The sequence below is a fragment of the Alternaria viburni genome, assembly GCF_023758015.1.
Source record: "Alternaria viburni strain BMP 2772 chromosome Unknown scaffold_19, whole genome shotgun sequence".
NCBI lineage: Eukaryota > Fungi > Ascomycota > Dothideomycetes > Pleosporales > Pleosporaceae > Alternaria > Alternaria viburni.
In genome coordinates this window covers 415,972-441,630 of record NW_026055788.1, presented here as the reverse complement: position 1 = coordinate 441,630, position 25,659 = coordinate 415,972, and the positions used below count along the sequence as shown (strand labels likewise).

Below are 25,659 nucleotides of genomic sequence, written 5' to 3'. Positions count from 1 at the left end.
CTTCAAAACACGACATTTGAGATGACGGCTGGTGGTATCAAGAAAGTAAGAACGAGAATAGTGCAGAGCGATGGTCAGGAATCGCGGACTAAAGTTTGCATGTTGAAATACCGTCTCGCAGCGTTAGCGACACGCCATTTAGTGGTTACCATCCACTGGGTCTCGGAACCTAGGTAGCGAGCTGCGAGCCACTCATATTATCGGCCATACCGATGATGGCCATAGTAAAGAATGTTGCACGAGTTGTGTCGCGAAAAGAACGCTTGCCTAATTTAGCACGGAGGGGATTACTGGTGAGGTTTTATGCACAACGTGGAAGATATATAGCTCATATGCCTCCATATCGCGTTCACATTGGACCGGTGAGGATCTAGGTGTATGTGACGATAATAGATACTTTTGATGTTGAGACTTACATACTCTTCAAGTAGTAGTCCGAGGTAATGCCGGCGGGTTCCTTGCGCCCTGAACAGTCTGAACTCTTCACATCGTAATCCTTCGTAACCGTGATAGCGCCAATGTCGCCCTCTTGTGCCAAGTGCCCTGTCTGTGATGTCGCTCCGCCCTTCCGACACAGCTCTTCTTCCGACTCAGTAGCTGTGACGCCTTGTTCCAACCGTGTGATGCTCCCTCTGCGAGCCTTCTTCCCCCATCTCGATCCCCGCGGTCCTTTTGCTTCAGAACCGATAGTCACGATCTGGCCAAGCGATGAGAGCTTGTAGCCTTTTTGGGTTGAGCTGCCTCCGCCAGGCCCCGATCCAGATGAACTTCCACCCCCGAATTTTGTCCACAGTGCCTTGAGGCTCGGCAGGTTGACCGCGATGATCGCAAATTGTATTTCGAGTGCCGCGACAATGACCATCTTTCCCAGCACCCATGATGTGTCCGGTGAGTCGTTGAGCTCGAGGAGGGGCATAAGTCGGAAACATGCGATGATGACGGAACTGCTGCCAAAGACCATGACGCCCAATACTGCAGCTTTGCGTCGAAGCGACATTTGGAGATTCATGACGGTATATATAGGGAGGATGAGGATGTAAAAGTCTTCCAAGATGTTCTGCAACATGATCAGTAGTTCCTTCTTTAAAAAGGCAGCCCTGGGCTTACGAGGATGGAAGGCCCTATGAGGAGGACGAGTTTGCTGATGCAGACAGCATCTGGATGCGTGCCTGGGTGGAGGATCTCGTCAAAGGGAACGCATTGGAAGCATGCCAATAGACTGCGGTGAGGGTCAGAACGGACTGCGCAGCGGTATTCAGAACAGCTTTTCGTGCTGATGGTGGAGGTATTACACACATGTTGATAATTAGGATGGCACCGTTCAAAGCGCCGCCAATGTATACCGCTAGTCGAAAAGTAGGGCTTGGCGAGAGACGCAAGTAGAAAAGGAGGAAAGCTGATTTGATCACCCAGTGAACTGAGTAGTAAACCACTTCTTCAATGAACAGCCACTTGATACTAGTCAGAACGGTCCGGAGGGAGTGTCAAGCTTGGGTCATACTTTGAGGATCTCCAGCTGCTGAACACCGCTGAGGGTATCCATGTGTCTGCGCCAATGGTAAGTGAAAGATTGTTAGGAAGTGATCGAAGGGGTCGTACAGTCCGCATCCCCAATATATGAACATGTGCAGGACGACTTGTTGTCCAACACTGAAGAGCTACAAGCTTGTTAGTCATACGAATATGGATGTATTGAGATCTGGGACACCTACGAGAATCAAGACCGCGAAATTGTCATCCCATCCTCTAGTGCGCAGCACAAAGTGCCGGCAATAAAAACGAAGGAATATGGAAACCGTTCCAAAGAAGAAACAAACGTATGCCACAGCATAAGCCAGTGGCTGGAGAGTCGTCAGTCCCATGGCCACGACAGTATTCTCTCGAATACGTCAACTCTCAACCTGAGCGGAAGCTCGACGATTCAAGAAGTACCTGTAGGAGATGAACGCTCACAAAAAGAAGTCCTCGTTACGCCCCGTTTACGAACGGTTTCAAGGCCTGGCACCAACACCCTGCCCTTCCCACCCCCACGGGCTCGAGATGAATATCCCCGATGCATCAAACCGAATGCGATGCATGCATTGCTACGATCGGTAAGTGATGTCCATATTTGAGCTTTGTTTTTAAAGCATTCCTGTCGGATCCTCCGCATCCTCCAGGATAAGTTGTGCTTCCAGGCCGCTATGCATGACTAGAATTGTGCCTCATAGCGTCAAGCCGGCGCCTAGGGAGCGGGCAGGTTGGCCGCGTGGGTTCGCGGCTCGACCCTCAACCTAACCTAGCGCGAGGGCTGCCCCGAGCCGGCAACAAGCACAAGTTAGGGATGCGTTTAGAACAAGTGAACATAAAGAGCTGCTTGAAATCTCTACGAAGATACCAGCATGCTTCCGCAAAGCCATGCGCACAAGATACGAAAGGCAGAGCACGACAGGATCTCCAACCCGGAGACTCTCCCTGGGCAGCTGAAGGAGGTCCGATTGTTGGGAGAGATGTGCGTATATGGGTGGCCTGGCATGAATCGCGAAAGGCGAAGGATCCTTCGTGCTGCGCATTTGCCGCAACAAGACGTGGTTCCCGTTGGTCGAGTCGCCCGGCGTCAACGCGTGGTCCCCAGGGGAGCGGGTGAAGACAACAGCCGTGGCTGCAGGCGAGCCGCTTCCGCGCCCCGCTAGCAGGGCCGTGCTGCCAGGTGGCACGTCCACGACAACAGCCGTTAGCTTCACTGCAACATGAGCCCAAGTGGGACACCCGACACTCCTGAATAGTACTCCGGAGTATGTAGACGCATACAAGCACCCACTGAAAGACCATATTGGCCGCTCCAGTCCAGGTGCTGTTCAGCTGCGTTATCGTTGCGAGAATCGAGCCCCAGGGTCAACACGCAGACAATGCAGTCACTGGCAAAGAGACGAAAATTTCGAGACGTGGGCTGTACAGGGCATGCTGCAGCTAGCAAGGCTCGCCTGGAGTATCTTGGGCCTATCAGAGGTCGCTCAATGGCGTTGAACCGTTCGGAGTTTAGGTAAATCAAACCCCCTCGAAGGATGCGCGCTACTCCTGCATCTTCATCATGGGGATTTTCGGACCGTGGAGAAGATACCTGCCGTCTTCAAAAATCGCGGAGGTTTACTGGAAACGATCAAGTGGACGAATAGCGCGTGTTGGCTGGGACGCCTATATTCGAAGCCATGCGCCTTGGATTCTGTCTCCGAGCCGAAGCCCTGCCCGTTTCCTCGACATCTTGAATCCCACTGGAGAGCTCTGCTAAACTATCGGAGCTTCCACGATGACGATGGAACTCTTTCGAGATGCCGCTCAGCGCAGCGTGTCGCAAGGTGTCGCAGCTGCTGTTCTGTGTGGCATCGTTTTCCACTTCTCAATTCGACCATTCGAGTTTGAGCTGGTCATGTTCCACTTCATGGCAGCTTTCATTTTGAGCTTCTTCGGGATGTTCTACGTCTTTGGGTTGGGCAAAGCTTTACTCTTTGCGACCAGTTTCAGTACCGGACTGCTCGCCAGCATTGCCATGTACCGAGTATTCTTCCACCGGTGTCAAAAATTCCCAGGGCCGTTCGCAGCAAAAGTCTCCAAGTTCCACGCTGCAAGTCTCGCGGCGAAGGATGTCAAATACTTCAGAGAGCTGGAAAAGATGCACGACCAGTACGGTGACTTCGTGCGCACAGGTGAGCGAACACCCAACTGAGGCTTTGCACGAGCAGATGTTAATAGTCTTCAAAGGTCCCCGAGAGATCAGTGTTCTACGCAAGTCAGCTGTTCCGATTCTTTATGGGCCCAACTCGGAATGTTTGAAGTCAACATGGTACGGCCAAACCGGGAACGACCCAAAGAAATGTTCCATCCACATGACGCGTGACTTCAACGGCCACCGCCTTCGTCGCCGTGCATGGGATCGCGGGTTTTCCATCAAAGGTGTGTATAGGCTCACGAGCTACACGAGTACCTCTAACTTTACAAAGCGCTCAACACCTACGAACCACGCATCAAGGCAAAGGCAGACTTGTTCAAGTCCCAACTGGCAACCAAAGGAGCAACGTCAATGGATGTGTCCACCTGGTCAATGTTCTTCAGCTTCGACGTCATGGGTGAGGTCGGCTTCGGCAAAGACTTTAACAATCTTACGAGCGGTGTCGAGCACCCTGCTATCAAGGGAGTGCATGCCCACATGACCATGCTGGGAATTATGAGCACGGTTCCGTGGCTCTTGAACGTTCTGGGCTCTATTCCTGGAGCGGCGGCGGGCTATTCGGACTTCTTCTCCTTCTGCGCAGGCCAGATTCGCGAAAAGCACAAGGTATGTGTTGTGATCGTACTACCGGTGACAGATAATTAACGAAATATAGACCTGGGACGGCGAGAAGTATCCGCAAGACGTCGTATCCTGGTTACTCAAGGCTGTCAAAGAGAACGACGTCTCCGCCTCGCCAAGCCCAGAAGCCTTGGAGGACGATTCGAGAGTGATGATCATTGCCGGAAGGTAGGCAATTCTGATGTAGCAACCCAAAGACACTACTGACGGGATGTAGTGAAACTACAGCCACCACGCTCGCAGGAGCCCTTTACTACCTCGCCAAATGCCCCGACAAGCAGAAAAGGCTCCAGCAATTCCTCGACCAAGCAATGCCGGGCGGATACAGCCAGTGGTCGTACGAAAAGGTCAAGTCGATCTCTTATCTGGATGATTTCCTCAGCGAGACACTGCGACTTCGTCCCGCCCTCTTGACCGGTGGAGCGCGCGAAACACCAGCAAAGGGCATCCAAATCGACGACACGTACATTCCCGGCAACACGAACGTCGTGATTCCAGTCTCGCTCATCCAAAGAGACCCTCGATGGTGGCAGCAGGCTGAAGACTTCGTCCCAGAGCGCTTTGGTGAAAAGAGGCTAGAGATGGAGACTGATCAGGCTCCATACCTGCCTTTCTCTCTGGGTAAGTCCTTCATACGGTCGTCGTTCTAGACTCGCAGTCAGCAGCTAACATTCCCGTAGGCGCATACAGCTGCCCCGGCAAGAACCTGGCCCAAATGAGCTTACGTATCTCGCTTTCGATGATCGCGCAGAATTTCGACGTCTCCTTCGCGCCTGGAGAGAATGGAGAGGCATTTGAGAAGGAGATAATGGACACATTCACCGTAACGCTTCCGGCTCTTCAGCTACGATTCACCCCGCGCAATAGTGCCTGAGTATCGGGTGAAGGGTGCTGTTGAGCATGCATCTTGAACGTGCCTCAAGTTGGGCCTGTGATGGATGAAAGTTTGCGCATATCCGTATTCCAACGATGGGAGTTGGCAGCAAGAGGCTGAGGGTGTGTGGTAGTACCGAATTTAATGGGAGGGATTGTGAATCCTCCAGCTGTCCTACGCAGCTATCCAAACTGGTTTCCTAATCGCTAGTGGGGGTGTTCCATGATGATGGTGCGCACAGACGTCGTACTAGTAGGTCTTTCGCGCAACCCGTTTTCCAAGCGGCCCCGGGGCTTGGTGTTGTCTAGATCTCAAAAGTATTCTGGTAACGCGACGCGCGAAGCATTGGGGAGAGGGCAGAACAACAGCCCGCTCCTCAGCACAAGATGAAATTCGGGGAAAAGGCTCTACAGGCATACAACGTTGTTGGCCCGGTTTTGATGTTCCGTGCGTGCACTTCTTCGGAAAGATCTCGTCATGGTCGACCACGACATTTTGTATCGGAGTAGAATGTTCGCAAAAGCCTATGCTCAAGGAAGCATCGCATCGCTCTGTCAAGTCAGCGTTCATGAGATCACAAGGTACAGATGCGTACATCGTCATCAAGCCTCCAATACTTAAAACAAAAACTCGGCTAAAGTTCCAGCTCAAACGTCCATTAGCGCTCAGGCCCAGAGACCAAAAGACGGCACGGATTCTATAGCGCACGCAGGCGGTACTTAAATTCGGCTCCAAACGGCTGTCTCCAGGGATAGGGGCTCGATACGCACTCACACCCAAGTAATCATAGGGAAGCTTGCCAATTTGGCCTCGGCTCTTCGGGACATCTGAAGCCTCCAAATAAAGTATAATTTGTGGCTTCGAGCTTCGACCACCTGAAAAGCATCTCACGCTCGCTGAGTGTCCGTATAATAGAAGCCAATGTTTCGTAGGCAGACGCAGCCGAGCGAGCAGCCTGGGTTAAAAAGCTTGTCGGGTGATCTTCCGTTCAAAGTAGCTAGGTACCCTTACTCTAGACCTAATTGAGCTCAGCCTTTTATCGTGCCATGCTCTCCAGACCAGGTCTGGGGGTGTTGTAGTTTGCGACTGCTCCAACTTAACGTGGTTTCCAAGATCGCGGAAAAGTCATAGTTTGTGGTTCAGTCCTACATTCGGACCTCACTAGCATTGCCCAGGACTTGGAAGGAGCGAAAGCGCGTATATAGTAAAGATGATCGCCAGGTTTAATATGGTATCATCAGGACACTGCGTCTTCTTGATCTTCCAGCCCCCGTCATCATGCGCACTTCATTTTCACTCGTTACTTTGTTAATTTCTCTGGTCTCTGCTGTACCAGTTGCAGACCGCGAGAAGAGACAGAATGCTGAATTCGATTATGTTATTATCGGTGTAAGTTGTGGCTATTCCAGCTTGCGCCAGCCTGTAAAGAATTGGTTGCGCTAACACGTAGTAAAGGGTGGTACCGCGGGCCTTACACTTGCGAATCGGTTGTCTGAAGACAGCACCATGAAGGTCGCTGTCATTGAGGCCGGTGCTCTCTATCAGATCGCGAATCCGCTTTTGTCGTCGACTCCAGCTGGAGATGTTCTGTGGTCGGGCTCCAGCCCATTAGATCAGAACCTTCTCGTGGACTGGAACTTCATTACCGCCCCTCAAGCCGGCGCGAATGGTAGACGAATCAAGTACGCGCGAGGAAAGTGCCTGGGTGGAAGCTCGGCTCGAAACTTCATGATCTACCAGCGGGGCGATCGCGGCTCGTACCAACGCTGGGCAGACGAAGTCGGAGACGACTCGTACACTTTCGACAACCTGATGCCGTATTTCAAGAAGTCCGTCAAGTTTACACCACCCAACACCAAGCTTCGTGCAAGCAATGGCTCGGCCGAATACGTCGCGAGTGCCTTCGATGCCAGCGGCGGGCCTCTGGATGTCTCCTATGCGAACTACGCTGGACCTTTCTCAAGCTACATGGAAGGAGGTATGAACGGCATTGGAATCCAGACTAGGCCTGACTTCAACTCTGGAGAACTCATGGGAGCTCAGTACTGTAGCTCGACGATCACGCCCGGCACCCAGAAGCGCGCGTCGAGCCAAACAACCTTTCTCGAGGCTGCGAAGAGTCGTCCTAACCTCAAAGTGTACACACTGACTCGCGCCGAGAAGATCATCTTCAATAGCGAGAAGCGTGCCACTGGTGTCCAGTTACCCCTTGGAATCGTCCTTACCGCAAAGCGTGAAGTGATCCTTTCGGCCGGTGCTTTCCAGTCTCCTCAGCTGCTTATGGTCTCTGGAGTTGGGCCTGCTGCACAGCTCAAGAAGTTCAACATTCCCGTCCTTGCTGACCGCCGGGGTGTTGGTCAGAATATGCAAGATCACATTTTCTTCGGTCCAACCTACCGCTATAAAGTCCAGACGCTCACGAAACTCGCCAATGATCTTCTTTATGTCGGCGCTCAATTTGCATTCGATTATGGCCTGCTCAAGAAGGGTCCCCTCACCAACCCCGTCTGCGACTTCCTAGCCTGGGAAAAGGCTCCTCGAAACCTTGTCTCTTCAGAAGCTGCCGCAGCACTGGACCAGTTCCCTGCTTCCTGGCCCGAGATCGAATACCTCTCTGCACCCGGCTATATTGGTGATTTCTCCAATCTCTTCGCAAGTCAGCCCAAGGACGGCTACCAATACGCGTCCATTCTCGGCGCTCTTGTTGCGCCCCTCTCCCGTGGTTCAGTGACTATCACAAGCTCTAGCACAGCTCAGCTCCCTTCGATCGACCCGGGCTGGTTGACTGACCCCACTGATCAAGCCCTCGCAGTTGCAGCCTACAAGCGCATGCGTCAAGCCTTTGCTACAGACGCCATGAAGGCTGGTCTTGCGGATACGAAAGAATACTTCCCTGGACCTAAGGTGGAGACCGATGAGCAAATCCTCAACACCGTTCGCGACACTGTAAGTCTGCCAAGTCTACCGAACCTGCAGGTACTAACGATAGCAGTTGATGACTGTGTGGCACGCTTCTTGCACGTGCAAGATGGGAAAGATTGACGATCCAGATGCAGTCGTGGATAGCAAGGCGAAGGTTATTGGTGTGACCGGTTTGAGGGTTGTCGATGCTAGTTCATTCGCACTATTGCCTCCCGGGCACCCACAGGTATGTCATCTTATTCCACCTCATTCGTGCATCACTGACTTTCCACCAGAGTACGATATACGCGTTGGCAGAGAAGATTGCCGACGACATCAAGCGTGGCCGGTAGGTCGCGCGCGCAGAAGCCGCACTAGACAGCTCCATCGTGTTAATTGAGAGATTCATACACAAATGCAACATATCGTCGGCTATCATTACTTCTTACTGTGAAGTCACCTTTTCTGCAAGTTCGGGCAAAGTTGCAGCAACAACGTCCATCTTGCCAAACACATCGTCTAATGCCTCCTTTTCCAACACAAGGCAATACGCTGTCTTGAACCCTGCCCTGCCCGCTGCGCTTACATCCCAACCGTGTGCAGCCGCAAACCAAAGATCACCAGCTTTGCTGTCAACACCAATCTTTTCTTTCAGCTTCTCATACGCCTTGAGATCCGGTCTTCCCGCACCAACGTCGTCACACGTCACAATATGCTCGTTGTTGATGTCAATGTTGCCTCTTTCGAAGTAGCCCATAACTCTTGGACGATCTCCACTAGTGAACGCCCAGACTGTCCAGCCAGCCTTCTTCATTATGTCCACACATTCCTTTGCGCCCGGTCGGACTTCACACTTCCTATACTTTTGTATGAAATACTTTACATCTTCCTCGGTCGCTACGCTGCGCGGCTCTGCTACGCCAGCAAAATGCAGGATGCGGAAGAAGATGGATTCGAAGACCTTCGCGAAAGGTACGTAGGAGCCCGAAATCGAGAGGTAGGTGTACTCACGCTCCGCACTTTCTAACCAAGCGAAACCAAGGAGACGTGCGGAGATGTTGTTGGCCTGAAGTTTGGGGCCCAGGCGTTCGTCAATGACGGCATAGAAATGCTCGTGCGACACAAGCGTGCCAACTATATCGAAAACGATGTGCTTCGCTCCGGACATGGTACCAGACTTGGCTGATGCGGATACTTCGATCGTGGTGCTTCGCTGAGATGTCAAGTCTTCGTCGTGATAAGGCTCTACATACATGCAAGCCACGTCAAGCACGCCCCCGCGCCATCAGGGTGTGTTTTGCTCACTGATTACGTCATCGCATAACGTGACTTTCGCCATGCTTGCGATCGCACACATGGCATTTAGCGTAATACGACCAAGACGATGGTGATATCTCATCATTTCTCCATAATGACCACATGTAATTGTGTGACGCCGGGAAGAGCTCCACAGAGATGGGTGCATCGTAGTGGTTGACTCCGTCCCGTGAAATGGAGCTCTCGTCATAGAATATCGGTGCCTTCATCTTTAGTCAAAGAACCGTCACCATACTAATCACTCAACTTCCTCATGCGCCATCATCATCTCATCTGAACCATCATTGTTATCGCATTGTTCGCAGCCCAAGCGGCTATCTCATGTAGCACCAATGCATCCGATTGGTCGACGCACAATCTTTCCCAAATAGGACCGAAACACCGTGCGATATCAAACGTCCGTTAACGGCGATGCAGATCTGGTATGCGACGCGCGAGTGCGTTCATGTGGGGAAGAGGATGGATAGAGATACTGATACGTCATGCTAAAGGAAGAGGCAGACAGGGTCAAAGCCATACCCGCAAATGCGTGTCACCAAAAAGAGCCAAAGACGGTGTGTTGCAAAGGCATAAAGATGGATTCTGTATAGAGAAAGGGAGGGAATAAATGCGCTATGAAAATCATCGCTAAGAGACATTACAAAGAATGCTGTCAAACAACAAACCCCAAAGTACGAGTTCAAAGCCTCAAGTACTCATAACACCCAAACACCAAGGCCATGCATCGTGAATCGTGATAGTCAAGACTTTGCTTACCAAGCAAGGTCGCTCTTCTCGTTGTCGTTGCCGCAAGCAAGACCCTCGCAGAAGTCCTCCATCTCTTTGCTGATGGCCGAGGCACCAGTGGGCTCGAGTTGCTGCTTAGCAGGCCAGATCTTCTGACCGGCCTTCTTCTCCTTCGCGCCGTGCTCCATGACGATCTCGCGACATCGCTTCTGGAAGAAGAGGGGGCCCTTCTCCATGTGTGGGTGCAGCTCACCGTTGACAAAGATGCCAGCCTCGATGTTCTTCTGCGCACGCTCACATAGAACCTTGTCCTCGCCCATGACGCGCTTGTAGGTGTCGCTAATAAGGTTGAAGTCCTCGTCGTTCGAGTGCTTGTTGCGCCAGACCTCGTAGTACATGACTGACTCGGTAGGTGACTTGGGCATGAACTTCTGCATGAAGAGGAAGTGTTTTGTGACGGTGAAGGAGGCGTTGGGGAAGCAGTACGTGGAGCAGATTTCTTGGCCGAGGTCCTTGCGGTCTTGAGGGGTCTTGGGGTCGTGCTGGATGTGGTCGGCCGAGCAGTAGACGTCGTAGCTCTCGAGGTCGATCAAACCTGTTGTGAGATCGGGGTGTGTGCTCTTGCAGTGGTAGCACTCGTTGAAGTTGTCGGCGAGAATCTTCCAGTTGAATGGACCGTCGAGGTTCCAGGTGTGGTCAAACTCGTAGTCGTCAAAGTTGAACTGACCGAAGCGCGCCTGTTCGTCGACGTGGTCGAACTGTGACTCCCATGATACCTCGGGCTCCTTCTTCGCATCCATGTTGATCCAGACAAAGCCGTTGCGGTCGATGCGTGTGTGAATGGGGAAGAGACCGTTCTTGGCCTTCTCGAAGTTCTGGAGCTCTTGGTATCCCGGCGCCTTCGCAAGCTTGCCGTTGAGGCCATACGACCAGCCGTGGTACTTGCAGGAGAAGATCTTGGCATTGCCACCATCCTTCTCGACTACGGGATACGCGCGGTGTCTGCATACGTTGTGGAAAGCGTTGATCTCGCCGGAACGGTCCTTGGAGACGACGATGTCGTAGTTGGCGACGTTGTAGCGAAGGAAGTCGCCAGGGTTGGCGAGTCGCGACTTGTGGGTAAGAATGAGCCACCTTCGGGTGAAGATAGCGCGTCGCTCGAGTTGGTACATCTCTTCAGAGGTATACCAGTTGGCGGGGAGGGCCCGTACGGGCTGGTTCTCTGGTGGAGCCTGGGCGGCGGCTGAGCCGCCAAAGCCAAGGTAGCTCAGGAGTGACCCGACCATTGTGAAGAATGTGTGTTGAAATGTGATGTTATGCTTGTTGTAGGATAGTGGCGTGCTAAAGATAATTGGAAGCGACCACGATTGTGTGTTGGGAAGGTCTGATAGAGATGATGGACGTCAGGTTGAGGATGTCGCAGGCGTTATTATACCCTCTTCTCGAGGTTCTTAACTCCTCACTCTTATCAAGTAAGACAAACAACTAAGTCCCCATGGGGTTATGGCTTCCATTCGCGCCCGAGGAGCGATAACCAGTGGGACGTGGGAACGTAATTCGGCTGCAGGTGACCGTCAAGCGCCACACAACCTGACTATTTTTGACGTCTCTCCGTTACCGCACGTTCTGCCATCGTGATCATTTCAACATTCTAGAATGCTGTGCTAGAGCTCAACGGCGTCATATGACTGGGCAGCGTCGTATTACCCCAGAGTAGTTTCATTGACTGTGCATACAATGCAGGAGAAAATCATGGTGACTGAACGTATAGACCGTTCTCGTCATTGCCCCTCATGTTGGCACGGACTTGAATGGATCTGATTTCCAAATGCGGACAACGGACGCCAGCCCAAGGCGCGATCAGACTGCGACCACCAAGTTCTGGCGGGACTATTACGGTCGCATTATCCAAGTGCTATCGCGCTCTTATCGAAAATCTTCACTGAAGATGTTGATCGCAGCTTTTATCGTCGAGATATCGAGATAGCGATGCTATCTTGATGAGCTGTCGGGCTTGGATGTAGTACCGCAGCTGATAACGTCTGCTGGACTATAGCCCATGATACTCTGATCGAGGGTATAGAGCGAACGTCGGAGCACACGCACCGTTGAGCGCGTTGTCATTGAGTGCGAATGACGCCACACGAGTCGCGCAACGCATACGACAGCAAAGCGTCACTGGTCTCGATGGAAACGCCCTTGTTCGTGGATGGTTGCCGCAGCAGCTCGCGTGTCACTACCCCTCCTGACGATATGGAGAGTAATCGGGAGGGTTTGGGTGCTTTTGGCAATCGCAGTCGTGAATTTGCCGGCTGGTGCTGACAGCGCAGCAAGGTGTTACGTTGGGCCTGCCCTAACACTGTAGGCGTCTGGGGTAATTTGGCGATATAAGCTGTCGTTTGTCTCGCAGCATCGACTCATCGATGAACGCAACCAGAGACAACTTCAAGGTGAGTCCATTGCGAAGACTGCTCAGGGCGCGACTCAGTGATCGAGGGCATGCGATGTGGGTGACACCACACGGGTCGGCATCATGGTCCAGATGGGTCAGCCTTTCTGCACGTGGTGCTGTGCAGTTGCCGATTAAAAGGGGTTTGTGCTCTCCAGAAGCCCCGTGGGATCGAGGCTGGGTCCGGGAGGGTTGTTGTCGCATGGCTTTTGTTGCCACGCTTTCAAGGCCTAGTGTCTTTCACACCGGCTTTGTGGGTCGCGATGGGTTGGCGCAAGGTTTGATGGCGGAAAGTCACCCTCAATGTTGAAGCAACGCTTATCCTTGTTACAATGATATATTGTAGCGAGCAAGATCGGTGAATCTTTGCGGCACGACAGCCGCATTAGGTTCGATTGACGGGAAAAGCATGCTAAGCTCTCCATACTATGCATACTTACCTGGAATCCAGGTCTGATATCAGACGAGACGAATTTTGAGTTGGAGTAAAGATCGTGAGAAAGACGGGATGGTGTTGCGCACACGCGAGGCGGGGTTGTTGCAGGCTATTGTAGTCCCGAGACGATTCGCCTCCATGCGTCCGCACCATAATCACTAATCCCAAAATGGACATCAGGACCCTACATCCACGACTGGCATCTTCCCCACCAATGTCGTAAGTATCGCATGCGGGGCGGTGGGCTGCTTCCGTGCATCACGCTGCCGTTGGCCACTCCATGGGAATTATTTTGCCAATTGAAGTTTGCGCTGCGCTTAGTTTCGGCTCCTATGATGGCAGAGCGTGGTGAAATGGTCCGTTATCGCGAGTGCAAGCAGCTTTAAGAGGAGTTCGTCCTACAGCCTTGGAAACCATCTGTCCAATTCCATACTTTTCAACTCTTTTGCAATGGCGACCTCCCAGCGCGTTGTCATTATCGGCGCCGGCGTTGTCGGCACTAACCTCGCGGACGAGCTGGTTTCTCGAGGATGGAACAACATCACCGTCGTTGAGCAGGGTCCATTGAGCATGCCCGGTGGCTCAACATCGCATGCGCCCGGTCTAGTCTTCCAGACCAATCCCTCCAAAACGATGACCTTACTCGCGAAGTACACAGTCGAGAAGCTGCAAGCGCTCGAGAAAGACGGACAAAACTGCTTCAACCAATTGGGTGGCTTGGAAGTTGCGACGACTCCAGAACGACTGGAGGAGCTCAAGCGCAAACACGGATATGCGCAATCATGGGGTATCGAGGCAAACTTGATCAGTCCCGATGAATGTCTCGAGAGGTACCCTCTCCTTAACAAGGACATGGTGCTAGGTGGTCTTCACATTCCAAGCGATGGCCTAGCGCTAGCAGCTCGTGCGACACAGATCCTCATCGAAAACACGCGCAACGCCGGCGTCAAGTACCTCGAGCACACCGTCGTTACCGGAATCGAACAAGCGGACGGCCGTGTCACCGGTGTGACGACCAACAACGGTTCTGTACCCGCGGATATAGTTGTATCGTGTGCTGGCTTCTGGGGCGTAGAGATTGGAGCTATGATTGGGCTGAAGGTTCCTCTCCTTCCTCTAGGGCACCAGTACGCGAAGACTACAGCTGTCCCCGGTCTCGAGAACCGCGAAGTCAACAAGAAGATCAACGCCATGAACGCCGAGCTGCCGATCCTACGACACCAGGACCAAGACCTATACTACCGAGAACATGGCGAACAGTTTGGTATTGGGTACTATGGCCACCGTCCGATGCCCGTCAAGGCTTCAGACTTGGGCGTGACACCCAAACATGTCGATGAGAAGCACATGCCTTCTCGTTTGGACTTCACACCCGAAGACTTTGAGCCTGCCTGGAAGGCCACCAAAGAGCTGCTTCCGGTACTGCGCAACACTGAGATCGTAGACGGTTTCAACGGTATCTTCTCTTTCACGCCAGACGGTGGATCCGTCGTTGGACAAGCTCCCAATCTCGACAACTTCTGGGTCGCCGAAGCCGTGTGGGTGACACACTCGGCCGGTGTGGCTCGGGCTGTAGCAGAGACCCTTACAGAGGGCCGTTCAACTATCGACATTGCTGAGTGTGAGTTGACACGATTCGAGGAAGTCCAGCTGAGCCCGGAATACGTCAGCGAAACCTCGCAACAGAACTTCGTTGAAATTTACGACATCATCCATCCTCTCGCGCCGAAAGAGAACCCTCGCAACCTTCGTGTCAGCCCATTCTACGCACGACAACAGGAACAAGGCGCCTTCTTCTTGGAGGTAGGAGGCTGGGAGCGTCCACACTGGTACGAAGCGAACGCAGGCTTGGTCGACACCCTCCCGGAAGAGTGGAAGCCTGTTGATCGGGACGCCTGGTCGTCCAAGTTCTACTCACCGATTGCCGCGGCGGAGGCCTGGAAGACACGGAATGCAGTAGCGTTGTACGACATGACAACCTTCCACAGGTTCGAGGTGTCAGGTCCTGGTGCCGTCCACTTGCTCCAGAGGTTGACGACCAGTGACGTTTCTAAGCAACCCGGCGCCATCACCCATACACTACTCGTCAACGGCCATGGTGGCGTACTGAGCGACATTTTCGTTTCGAGAATCGAGGAGGACCTCTTCCAAGTAGGTGCGAACACAGCGACCGATCTTGCCTACCTCACGCGCGAAGCTCGCCGTCAACACAAGCACACGTCTGGTCAGTGGGCTCAGGTGCGAGACATCACTGGAAGCACATGTTGCCTTGGTCTTTGGGGTCCCCGCGCACGCGACGTCATTCGCACGGTGAGCTCCGATGACTACAGCAACAAAGGCTTGCCGTACATGGGTGTGAAGAAGACAAGCATAGCTGGAGTTCCCGTCACCATGTTCCGAAAGTCGTTCGTCGGAGAGTTTGGTTGGGAGATTCAGACCACACCTGAGTATGGCCAGCGACTTTGGGACATATTGTGGGAGTCCGGCAAGCCCCACGGTCTAGTCGCTGCTGGCCGCGCTGCCTTCAACGGACTGCGAATCGAGAAGGGCATCCGAGCCTCGGGTTCCGACATGACCTCCGAGCACAACCCTTGGGAGGCCGGCGTGACGTACGCGATCCAGATGGACAAGAAGGCGGACTACGTTGGCAAGGCTGCGCTGGAGCAGCTTTCGAGGAAGGCAGCGTCTAAGCGACTTCGATGCTTGACGGTCGACGACGGTCGTTCGGTGGTTCTGGGCAAGGAGCCTGTCTTCGTGGAAGGTCAAAGAGCCGGCTATGTTACCAGCGCCGCTTTCGGCTACACGGTACGCAAGCCTGTCGCGTACGCATGGCTACCCAGCACTGTGAGTGAAGGGAAGACCGTGGAGATTGAGTACTTTGGCAAGAAGATCAAGGCCACCGTGACTCGCGATCCATTGCACGATCCCCAGGAGCAGCGCTTGAGGGGTGAAGGATCACCGGATAAGCCGGAGCTGCAGAAGAGGTTGAAGGCGCTGCTGTAGTTGGGACGTTGTGATGTTGGACGATTGTTACGACTGTACATGAGCATCGAAATGGCGTGGCTGGGTTTGATTTAGGTGTTTGTCAGGCGTATGGGTACCATTAGTTCCATGGTAGATACTGTAGAAAAAGATCTCCTCGTTAAAACGCGTCGTGCCTGATCCCTTGTTGTGATAAAGAAGATGTGCCGCATGCCGCGCCATTTAGGATGCATCGCGTCTTTGAGGCGAACGCGTCCGGCACAGCTCGACGCGTTTGGAAGTGGGCCGCTTCTCACGTGACGGTGTCTTATCGATAACGAGCGATAACGTCATCATCACCTCGGCCTTCACGGAGCTCCATGGCCTCCTCAACTCTCCGCCAATTTCTGTTCGGTGTCTTCCTCATGAGCGTGTTTACTGCAACCGTCAAACGATACTCGCTAGCATCAATCTCTCGCACTTTTACCAAGGTAAGCGCGAGCAATTGCTACCACAATCTCGAATCGGAAGTTGACGCCAAGCAGCCATCGTCTCCATCAGCACGCGCCATGCATATCCAATCAATCCCCATGTGTACGAGCACCCTGATGGAGCATCTCAAGCCATCAGACACACTCTAACTAACTAATCAGGGGAGGGTTCGGGCAACAACTATGCCTACCTAGTCTCAGACGACAAGACTAAAGAAGCCGTTATCATTGACCCTGCCAACCCTCCAGAGTACGTCGGAGACATATGGAAGGAGGTGCCTAGCTGACTCGACTGTAGAGTTCTACCCGTGTTGCGGGAACAGACTACCACCGGAGGTCTCAAGCTGACCAAGATCATAAACACTCACCAGTAGGGCAACCGCGCTACACAATGCGACTTCGCTGACGTATCGGATAGCCATGGAGACCATGCAGGAGGCAACGTGGATACAGTAAGTTTAGGAAGAAGCAAGCAGGATGAAAGTTCATCAGCTAACCGTCCACTCAGATCAAGGCATTCGGCTTGCCTGTAATTGGCGGTCGTGATTGCGACAAGGTCTCCGAAACCCCCGGCCACAACAGTACCTTCAAGATCGGTTCCATCAACGTCAAAGCGCTCCACACACCATGCCATACACAGGACAGCATATGCTTCTACTTCGAAGACGGCAACGATCGCGCCGTTTTTACCGGAGACACACTGTTCATCGGCGGTTGCGGGCGATTCTTCGAAGGTACTCCAGAACAGATGCACAAGGCTCTGAATGAGACCCTAGCGGCTCTTCCAGATGATACAAAGGTCTACCCTGGACATGAGTACACGAAGGGCAATGTCAAGTTTGCCAAGAGTGTGCTGAACAACGATGCCATCAAGAAGCTCGACACATTTTCACAAGAGAACAAGCAGACGCAGGGTAAGTTTACGATTGGGGACGAGAAGAAGCACAACGTCTTCATGCGCGTCGACGATCCCGAACTCCAGAAGGTTACTGGCAAGACTCAGCCAATCGATGTCATGGGAGCGCTGCGAGCCATGAAGGACAAGTCGTAAGACGGAAATACTGCACGAATGATATGACATCAGAGCATTACATTACCTTGACGGAGCTATAGTCCTCTTTTGCACAATACCTCGGTGAATGATACACGTAGCTAATCTTCGCTCGTTCTGGTGAGAAGCTAACAGCACCAGTAGCCAAAGAAGTATAACTGCGGGGAAATCATGTTAACAAAGTGTGCGTGCATGTTCAACCCCGTATCCTGAGGGTTGATGCGGCCATTGATAGGGTGTCTGAAGGTGGACATTCTCGAAGGATGTAATATCTGACTCACAGGCGATGACTGGACTCGCGGTTCGTAACATTTAAGAACATCGTCACGTCCGAAAGCACGAGACAACTTCAAATCATCTTCTTCGGCCATTAACCATACTTTCTTTTCGTCCTACGAACAATCAATTTCTGAGGACATAGACATTTGTCGTCATGGCTGCCAACGACGTCACCACGAAGGCGCTCAAGCAACGTACGAGATCGAACCAGCAGGAGACGCTACCACCGCACAAGTACTACAAGAACCGCTATACGTTAGTACAGAGTCTGCGCCAGAACCCATGTGAGAATGGCATTTACTCTTCCTTCGTCCCCAATCTCCTGGACCTTGGCGCTTTCCGCGCTCGACACGAATCTATCGCGACTAGCCATCAGCTCGAAGACGTAGAGTACACCATACGTGGCCGCATCGTCACTATTCGTAGTGCAGGAGAGCGTCTGCGCTTCTATGAAGTTCAGGTGGGCGAAGACAAGATACAGGTCGTGTGTCAGGTGACTGAACGAGATGACATCGAAGCATACAAGCAGCAACACGAACACCTCGCGAGAGGCGACCAAATCGGTGTGATCGGTCGCCCAGGGCGAACAGCACCACGAAACCGACCCGTAGGCGAGCTCTCGCTCTTCGCGCACAAGGTCATCTTGCTGGCACCCAGCCTGCACATGCTGCCCAAGACGCTCACTGACGCCGAAACGCGACACCGCGACCGACCCCTCGATTTCATTACGAATCGACGCAGTCGCGACATGTTGCGTACCTGGGACGCAATGGAAGCCTATATCACCACGTTCTTGCGCAGCCGCGGATACATCTCAGTCGTAACACCAATCCTCTGCCAGCAAGCCGGCGGTGCAGCAGCCAAGCCCTTCATCACCCACCACAACGATCTCAAGCGAGACATGTACCTCCGGACGGCTACTGAACTCCATCTCAAGCCCCTAGTAGTTGGCGGCATTGACCGCGTGTTCGAAATCGGACGTGTGTTTCGCAATGAAGATACGGATCTGACTCATAATCCTGAATTCACGAGCTGCGAATTCTATCAGGCGGATGCTGATTACGAGGTGATGATGCAGTTAACGCAGGAGATGATTTCTGGTTTGGTGAAGGAGGTGACTGGGTCTTATGTGACCAGGTTCAAGAGTCAGACTGGTGACGAGTGCGAGATCAACTGGGAGGGGCCGTGGGAGCGCATCGATATGATTCCAGCTCTTGAAGCTGCCTGTGCTGTCAGCTTTCCTCCTCCATCTGAACTTCATACGGAAGACAGTCGGCAATTCCTACTCGGCCTCTTGGGTGACCGCAACATCGTTTGCTCACCTCCGCATACGAACGCCCGTCTGCTCGACAAGCTCGTCGGCGTCTACATCGAATCGCGCATCACAAACCCCACATACATCATCAACCACCCGAAGCTCATGTCTCCACTAGCTAAGACGCATCGCGCGATCCCTGGTCTCACGGAGCGCGCTGAAGCCTTTGTCTGCGGCCAGGAGATTTGCAACCTGTATTCCGAACTCAACGATCCGTTCGAGCAGCGCGAGCGCTTCTTAGAGCAAGCGCGGCAGAAGGCTCAAGGTGACGACGAAGCGCAGGGCATTGATAAGGAATTCATAAAGGCGCTGGAGTATGGGATGCCGCCAACGGCCGGGTGCGGGCCTGGACTTGATCGCATCTTGATGTTCTTGACGAATAATTACTCGATCAAGGAAGTTTTGGCGTTTCCCATGATGAGGGAGGAGATGAAGGGGGGTGGAGGTCGGCCTGCGAATACTCAGATTGATCAGGTGGTTGAGAAGGGAGAGCGGGTTCGGGCGCTGAGGGCGCAAATGGCAGCGCTTGAAGCCGAGATCGCGGGGCTGTCCATCGAGAATTCAGAATGAGGTTTTGTGGCTAGGTAGTGAAATTCAGCATTTACTCCCTCGGGATCGATGAGATAGGACTAGAAGTGAAGAAAATCATTGGCGTGAGATGTTGATTCCTTCGTAACACCATACCTCGTATGCTATCTTACTCGTAGAAATTCCAATAATACCGGCACTGTGAATACCTCCGAGATCGCGAATCCCCTGACACACCTATCAATGAAATCCTACCAACCCGAAGCTTGACGAACGCCCCTCTTAGTAGGCATCGTCTCCTGCTCTTCAGTTCCTGAAAGTCCAATGTTAGCACTTGCTATAGGAAGTACCCTGAATACAAAAAGAAAACGCTGGACAGGATTATATGTTCGTACTCAGTCGGTGGACCACGGGGACCGAGCTTGGTGGCAAGCTGCCGTATTCGGTGATGACCATGTTGATGTACTGCGCGGGCGTGACGTCGTAGAGCACTTGGAGATGATGCAGGTTTTTGGCATCGTCAATCCATTTCAGAACGTCTGTGGTATCGGCAGGCGCCTCTTCCGATGACGACTTGTCGTCGCTCTTCGAAGCCGTAAATCGTGACTTGAGAGGAAGGAGCTCGCGGCGCTCAGCCTCGGAGAGGATTTCCTCGGCAGGGGCGACTTCATTTCCGACGATGGAGTCCAGCGCTACCTTCTCAGTGAACTTCACTGATTGGCAGAGTACAATGACGGGCAATGAGTGGGAGTAGGCAAGCATGGAAACCAGAGCTGTGCCAACGCGCGAGTAGAGGCGACCGTTCGACATCATCGCGTGGGCACCCAGGAAGACCTTCGTCGCGTCCTTAACAGCATGCGAAGCTCCTGTGATGAGATAGTAGCGTACTGAGATGCCGTGGTTTGCGAGTTTCCGAGCTAGCTGCTTGCCCTCGAATAATGGCTTTGAGTCCACGACAATGACTGAGAAGGGTTTGCCAGACTGGTGAGCATGTATGATGGTCTGTTCGACTATCGAAGATGCCGCGTAGATTAGGATGACATCGCCAGCTTGGATCTTGGTAGCTGCCAGGTCACGGATGAGTCGGTCAGCAGCTGTGACACGCTCGCGGATGAATATGTCGATCTCCTCAATCAGGTCTCGCTTGGCCTCGTTCTCCGGAGTTGAAGGATCTATCTTGATGATGACTGGAAGATGTCAGTATCTCTTCTGCCGCTCTTTCAACAACTCCGATGCTCAGTTCAGTCGTGTCTGCACTGTCAGTCCAATGTGAAATTCCAACTTACTATCCTTGAGCCACCGGATGGCGTTTCCCATACTGATGCTGAGTGGTCGACAGCTCTTCAGGAACTCGATCTGAGGACCAAGGTGATGACTGGTCAAATGTCGGGCCAAACTGTTTCCTGGGGGTGTTTGATAGGCCTCGATCACTGTCTTGAACACCAAGAGCATGGCCACCATGCGTGCCGTACTACCACAGATGGCGTAGCTGCTATACTGTAGGCCCAGCGCGAGAACCGCAGGATGTACATCTTTGGACGCGCCGACAAGAGATTGTTGCTTTGGCTGGCTGTAAAGATGACCAAAGAACAGACCAGTCTGTTTTGGTTCTTTCCCCTTCTTCGTCTTTCTCTCTGGGTCTTTCACGACTGGTGCGTTGGCTTGCGATGACTGCCGCCATGGTGGCTGTGGTCTTGACTTGTCGTCTTTTGGTGTCTGCTTCGAGTCTTTTTGCTGTTTTTGGCTGTCCCTTGGGGGTCCTTGCTGCTGATTTGGCGTACCAGACGCAGCCTTGGCTTGGGCTCGCTTTGCTTGCTTCTCGGCCGCCTTTTGCTTTTTCAACTCCGCTGGTGAGAGCTTTTTGGGCCCGTCTGTGGCATCGCCGTTTGGTGTTGCAGGTGCGCCTTCTTGAGGTGGTACTACTGCCGCAGCAGGTGCAGGCGCTACCTCTGCAGCGGGTGTCTCAGACATGGTGGTGCGACTCTTCTGTTCTTGTCGTCCCTTAAGAATTGGAATGTGGCCAGTCAGGTGTGGAACGATCAGGCGTGGTGGGGCAAAATCAAGTGTCGTGGCGTGAACTTGGTCCCAAATCCAGTATCTCCAAGCCTGCAGGTTTTCTTGGGTCGGTTTTATTAGGTGGAGTAGTGCTGTGCGTGTATGGTCCAGTGTCGCTGGGCAGGCGGAAATTTGATAGAGACGCGTGAATTGAGTCAGAAGTTTGGTCGCCGCTTCTGGTTAGCGCAAAAACGGAAATGTCCCGCAACATTGAATGATCCCCGCGCTCCCTGCGTCATTGGGCAGGCATCCATCGCGCCTTCTCCAACAGCGCAAACATCTTGTTTACTCACACGTCGTCATTGCCAGCTGGAGCAGGCTCCATTCCATCACTTCAACCTTGAACACCGGCATTACCTCGAACACACCTCTTCTATTCTACTGGACTCGCCGAAAAAGGTGTCTAGACGCCTCGCAACCCCAAAATGGCCGACACCATCAACTCCATCACCGACCTCCCCCTCGACATCCTCGTACTCGTGTTCCCATACCTCGATGCCAAGAGCTTCCTCGCCCTCTGCAGCACGTGCAAAGCCTTCCAGCAACCGTCGATCCGATTAGACCCAGCGTACTGGAGTTATCTCGCTCGAACGACCTTCCGCGTACCGAACCAGCCAGTCGTACAACATGACGGCGACCGCTGGCAGAAGATGTATCGCCGCATGCTCACGCAGAGCCGCGTATACACATGGGGTCACAACTCGCACAACCGCTTGGGGCATGCTTCAGACCCGGAGGACCACGCACATGGTCGGACGCCTCGAATGAGAGGAATGAGAGCTGGGATGATGCGGCCAGGCAGGCGCATGTACAACGCCCATCAAGCCTTCCCGACGGAGATGGACAAGACACGAGAACTAGGAGTCATTGCCGACATGCAATGTGGTGGCTGGTCCACGACTTTGCTCACCTCGAAAGGCACTCTCTACACTGCTGGCGCCCTTGATGGCCAGAGGATACTCATTGCTAGCGGGCCTCTGCAACCACTCCGCTTCCCAGAAGGCTATCCCTCAAATACCTCCGAGGCCCAATACGAAGAGCCGACTGTCGCCATTCGGCAGTTCTCCTCCGGCCGTGCACACATACTTGGACTCTCCGACAGCGGCCGAATCTGGTCGTGGTACGATGTCAAGAAGCCTGCGCTCCAAGTCAAGTTCGCTACTCTGCAGCTGAACGAACTCTCCTTGAACGACAAGTCGAACGCGACCTCCAACTTTGGACAAGTAAAACAAGTGGTAGCAGGATGGAGCCGCAGCTCGGCCTATGTTCATGGCGTTGGCATCGTCGTCTGGGACCCCGTTGAACGAGACCATGGCGATGAAGGTACAGACACTATGCTTGTCCTGGAACATGCCGAAGTTCCCAAGACCGGCTACCAGCATGTCAAGGGCAACCGCGATTCAGATGAGCAGAGAGTTCTGCGTCAAGAGGTTGGAGCAGTACTGAACTACGTTATACTGGAGCACTTTGTGCTGTTCAGCACAGACCTGGGTAAGGTGTTCTGTGGAAGATTCGAGGAAAAGAATCGTGTCGAGGATATTGTTGAGCTCCAAACTCTGCGTCACGACCAGGGAGCTCCTCTTGACGTTCAGGGCTCTTTCCGCAACTTTGCCATCTTCAGGGACGATGAAGTAATTACCGGCGACCAGAACTACCTCGAATCATGTTGGAGCAATCGTCACAGTCCAGGGGATGTGCAGGGGCTGAAGAAGATTCCAGCCTTGCAGAACAGTAACGTCATCTCGATTGCTTTCGGTGACTATCACTATCTGGCACTCCACTCGGATGGCAAGATAACTTCATACGGTACCGAGAACTCAGCCTGTGGCGCACTGGGGTTAGGCTCGAACGGTGACAACCTAGTCGGGAACGCACGAGGTATCGTGTATGACCGGTTCAATGGCAACGGACAACTTGTCCCTCACGCCTACACACGCGGTCGTCAGATCTGGTTCGATGCGAGGAAAAACGAATGGCTCAAGCAAGCGGTCCATGACGAAGCACACGCAGAAGAGAGCCAAGAGCGCAGGGAGATGTTCAGGACCGACCCCAACGTCCAAGGCGAGGTCAGTGAGTGGTTCGAGCAGGAAGGAAGAGCCTGGGATCAGGACCGTGGTGAAGACGGCCTTGGCGCCTATTTCGCTCTTCGGGTCAGTGCTGCAGGATGGCACTCGGGCGCTTTGGTTCTGGTCAACGAAGAGTTGGCCCAGAAGGAGCCCACGTACAACCGCGAGGATGTACATTTTCCCAGACTCAAGCTCTCTGATGGCAGAGAGATGCTCGGTCAGAAGGATTTTGACGAGTGGAGAGAGGGCCGGCCCACGCCAACCTAGGAAAAGACTGGACAGCCTGGAGCTTACGTTGACGTTGGGTCACCTACTTTGCAAGGTTTTAGCTCAATGTAGCCTGCAGACCTAATCGATTTTTTTCTTAGGGCTACTTGCCCATTGTGGAAATTTAAGTGTAGCACTTAGTCACGTGCTCACGTGGCGACGGCATCGCCGTGATGAGTAGTCTAGGGCAGCTGGACGTTGCGTAAGATCGACGGGACCACCAACATGCCACTACCATCGATGCATCCCTATCGTTACATTCAGGGGTTTGCGCACGCTTTCGCGCGTTTGATGATGACCCGGTCACGCCAGTGTTCCTGCTTCGCTGCTTCGCAGCCGCTGGTGTTGATTTCGGATTCGCTAGACGTAGATCTTCTCGCATCAACGGCGTCTCCGAAATTGAGGCAACTGTTCGCGAGAGGCGTGCTCGATCTACGCAAGGATTACAAGATTACTAGAATGTGGATACTGGGCAAGCTGCTGGAAGCCTGAATACGCGAGGACAATCGAAGCCTAGGGGATGTAATATCGTGCGCGGCCAGTAAAAGCCGCCGATCTGACGAGAGAGAAGTGGCTTTTGTGTATCAGATTCGGGCTCATGGATGAAAGTGATCGCGTCTCGGTAGTTCCTACACCGTACGCCATACATTCGGTATCTTCCAGGTTCTATCCATAACCTCCAGCTGACAGATAGCCAACCTCGCCGTTGTTCGATGCGCGCTCGCTACCGAGAACCTGTTTTTGAGGTTTGCCCAGCTTCTACAATATCGCGTGGTGTTGTGGGGATCGCACGAGGTACTCCAGATCGTGAACATTCCACGAATGGCGGTCGGAGACGCGACGGATTGACTCATGTTCCGACAGCCACATACAACGGTTGAGTTTGGTAAAGATCGAGACGTGATAACAGCCCACTAAGCCAGCATCGCGTACCAGCCGCCTCTCACGCGATGTGGTTCTTTGGGGTTGAAAAAGGGTACCGCCCCGCAAAAAAAGCACATCTGGGGCGGTTGTTTCCCTGAATATACTGATGCTCGTGCGTGTTGCTATTCTGCTTTCACTACGAGTCTTTGTTTAGCCGCCTCTCTTACATATTGCTTAAGTTGTGTCCCGACGTATCATGAGCGCCTGCCCTTCGGTTGGCGTTCCTGCAGAAGCTGAAACCGATCCGTCACGGGACGCCTTACTCACCCACCACACCTCGCTCTAACGCCCGTAATGGCGCAACTGCATCGTTCCAACTGGCGGCCCCTACACCCGCGCAAAGGTCTCGCCAGACGTGTCAAGCCAGCTCGCCGTTGTTCTTGCGCGCAGGATCAGATCTCGGGTCACCCCTGCCGATTAGGCCAGTGAACCAGTGGCGTTAGCCACAACAAACGCCACCATCGCAAACTCAGCTGAGATACCACCAGCCAAGACACGAGGACACTGGTCGTCCTGCTGAGGCCACGCACCAAACCATGCCTACCCCAGCAGAATCCGTGATGTATGCCTTCCACGGGCGCTATTCGTCACAGCTGAACACGATCAGTTTGTTGCCTTTTGCTTGATTTGCGCATCGTGGGCTTACGCTTCACTTTGCCCACCAGCTTTCGTCACCAGGACTACGCCGCGCT

At 53.2% G+C, this 25,659-nt stretch overlaps 10 protein-coding genes across 10 annotated transcripts; 6 read left to right on the top strand and 4 right to left on the bottom strand.

Annotated features, from left to right (window-relative positions):
- Window positions 1-412: 412 nt before the first annotated feature.
- J4E79_008269 (uncharacterized protein) lies at window positions 413-1,066 on the bottom strand (the record flags this gene model as incomplete). Its single annotated transcript, XM_049357128.1, has 1 exon — window positions 413-1,066. The coding sequence occupies one exon, from the start codon at window positions 1,064-1,066 to the stop codon at window positions 413-415; it is 654 nt and encodes a 217-aa protein (XP_049208492.1).
- A 2,226-nt stretch (window positions 1,067-3,292) lies between these two features.
- Window positions 3,293-5,201, top strand: J4E79_008268 (uncharacterized protein; the record flags this gene model as incomplete). Its single annotated transcript, XM_049357127.1, has 6 exons — window positions 3,293-3,683; window positions 3,739-3,930; window positions 3,978-4,312; window positions 4,362-4,495; window positions 4,545-4,948; window positions 5,008-5,201. 6 exons carry the CDS (start codon window positions 3,293-3,295, stop codon window positions 5,199-5,201), a joined length of 1,650 nt encoding a protein of 549 aa, XP_049208491.1.
- Window positions 5,202-6,479: 1,278 nt separating this feature from the next.
- Window positions 6,480-8,455, top strand: J4E79_008267 (uncharacterized protein; the record flags this gene model as incomplete). The annotated part of the gene is made up of 4 exons (XM_049357126.1): window positions 6,480-6,590; window positions 6,657-8,147; window positions 8,194-8,349; window positions 8,399-8,455. 4 exons carry the CDS (start codon window positions 6,480-6,482, stop codon window positions 8,453-8,455), a joined length of 1,815 nt encoding a protein of 604 aa, XP_049208490.1.
- A 92-nt stretch (window positions 8,456-8,547) lies between these two features.
- Window positions 8,548-9,270, bottom strand: J4E79_008266 (uncharacterized protein; the record flags this gene model as incomplete). The annotated part of the gene is made up of 1 exon (XM_049357125.1): window positions 8,548-9,270. The coding sequence occupies one exon, from the start codon at window positions 9,268-9,270 to the stop codon at window positions 8,548-8,550; it is 723 nt and encodes a 240-aa protein (XP_049208489.1).
- Window positions 9,271-10,171: 901 nt separating this feature from the next.
- On the bottom strand, window positions 10,172-11,431 carry J4E79_008265 (uncharacterized protein; the record flags this gene model as incomplete). The annotated part of the gene is made up of 1 exon (XM_049357124.1): window positions 10,172-11,431. The coding sequence occupies one exon, from the start codon at window positions 11,429-11,431 to the stop codon at window positions 10,172-10,174; it is 1,260 nt and encodes a 419-aa protein (XP_049208488.1).
- A 2,049-nt stretch (window positions 11,432-13,480) lies between these two features.
- Window positions 13,481-16,033, top strand: J4E79_008264 (uncharacterized protein; the record flags this gene model as incomplete). Its single annotated transcript, XM_049357123.1, has 1 exon — window positions 13,481-16,033. The coding sequence occupies one exon, from the start codon at window positions 13,481-13,483 to the stop codon at window positions 16,031-16,033; it is 2,553 nt and encodes an 850-aa protein (XP_049208487.1).
- A 338-nt stretch (window positions 16,034-16,371) lies between these two features.
- J4E79_008263 (uncharacterized protein) lies at window positions 16,372-17,533 on the top strand (the record flags this gene model as incomplete). Its single annotated transcript, XM_049357122.1, has 5 exons — window positions 16,372-16,585; window positions 16,645-16,732; window positions 16,781-16,852; window positions 16,901-16,934; window positions 16,991-17,533. 5 exons carry the CDS (start codon window positions 16,372-16,374, stop codon window positions 17,531-17,533), a joined length of 951 nt encoding a protein of 316 aa, XP_049208486.1.
- A 433-nt stretch (window positions 17,534-17,966) lies between these two features.
- J4E79_008262 (uncharacterized protein) lies at window positions 17,967-19,697 on the top strand (the record flags this gene model as incomplete). Its single annotated transcript, XM_049357121.1, has 1 exon — window positions 17,967-19,697. One exon carries the CDS (start codon window positions 17,967-17,969, stop codon window positions 19,695-19,697), a length of 1,731 nt encoding a protein of 576 aa, XP_049208485.1.
- A 339-nt stretch (window positions 19,698-20,036) lies between these two features.
- J4E79_008261 (uncharacterized protein) lies at window positions 20,037-21,626 on the bottom strand (the record flags this gene model as incomplete). The annotated part of the gene is made up of 2 exons (XM_049357120.1): window positions 20,037-20,842; window positions 20,942-21,626. 2 exons carry the CDS (start codon window positions 21,624-21,626, stop codon window positions 20,037-20,039), a joined length of 1,491 nt encoding a protein of 496 aa, XP_049208484.1.
- A 509-nt stretch (window positions 21,627-22,135) lies between these two features.
- On the top strand, window positions 22,136-24,043 carry J4E79_008260 (uncharacterized protein; the record flags this gene model as incomplete). The annotated part of the gene is made up of 1 exon (XM_049357119.1): window positions 22,136-24,043. One exon carries the CDS (start codon window positions 22,136-22,138, stop codon window positions 24,041-24,043), a length of 1,908 nt encoding a protein of 635 aa, XP_049208483.1.
- Window positions 24,044-25,659: the final 1,616 nt, after the last annotated feature.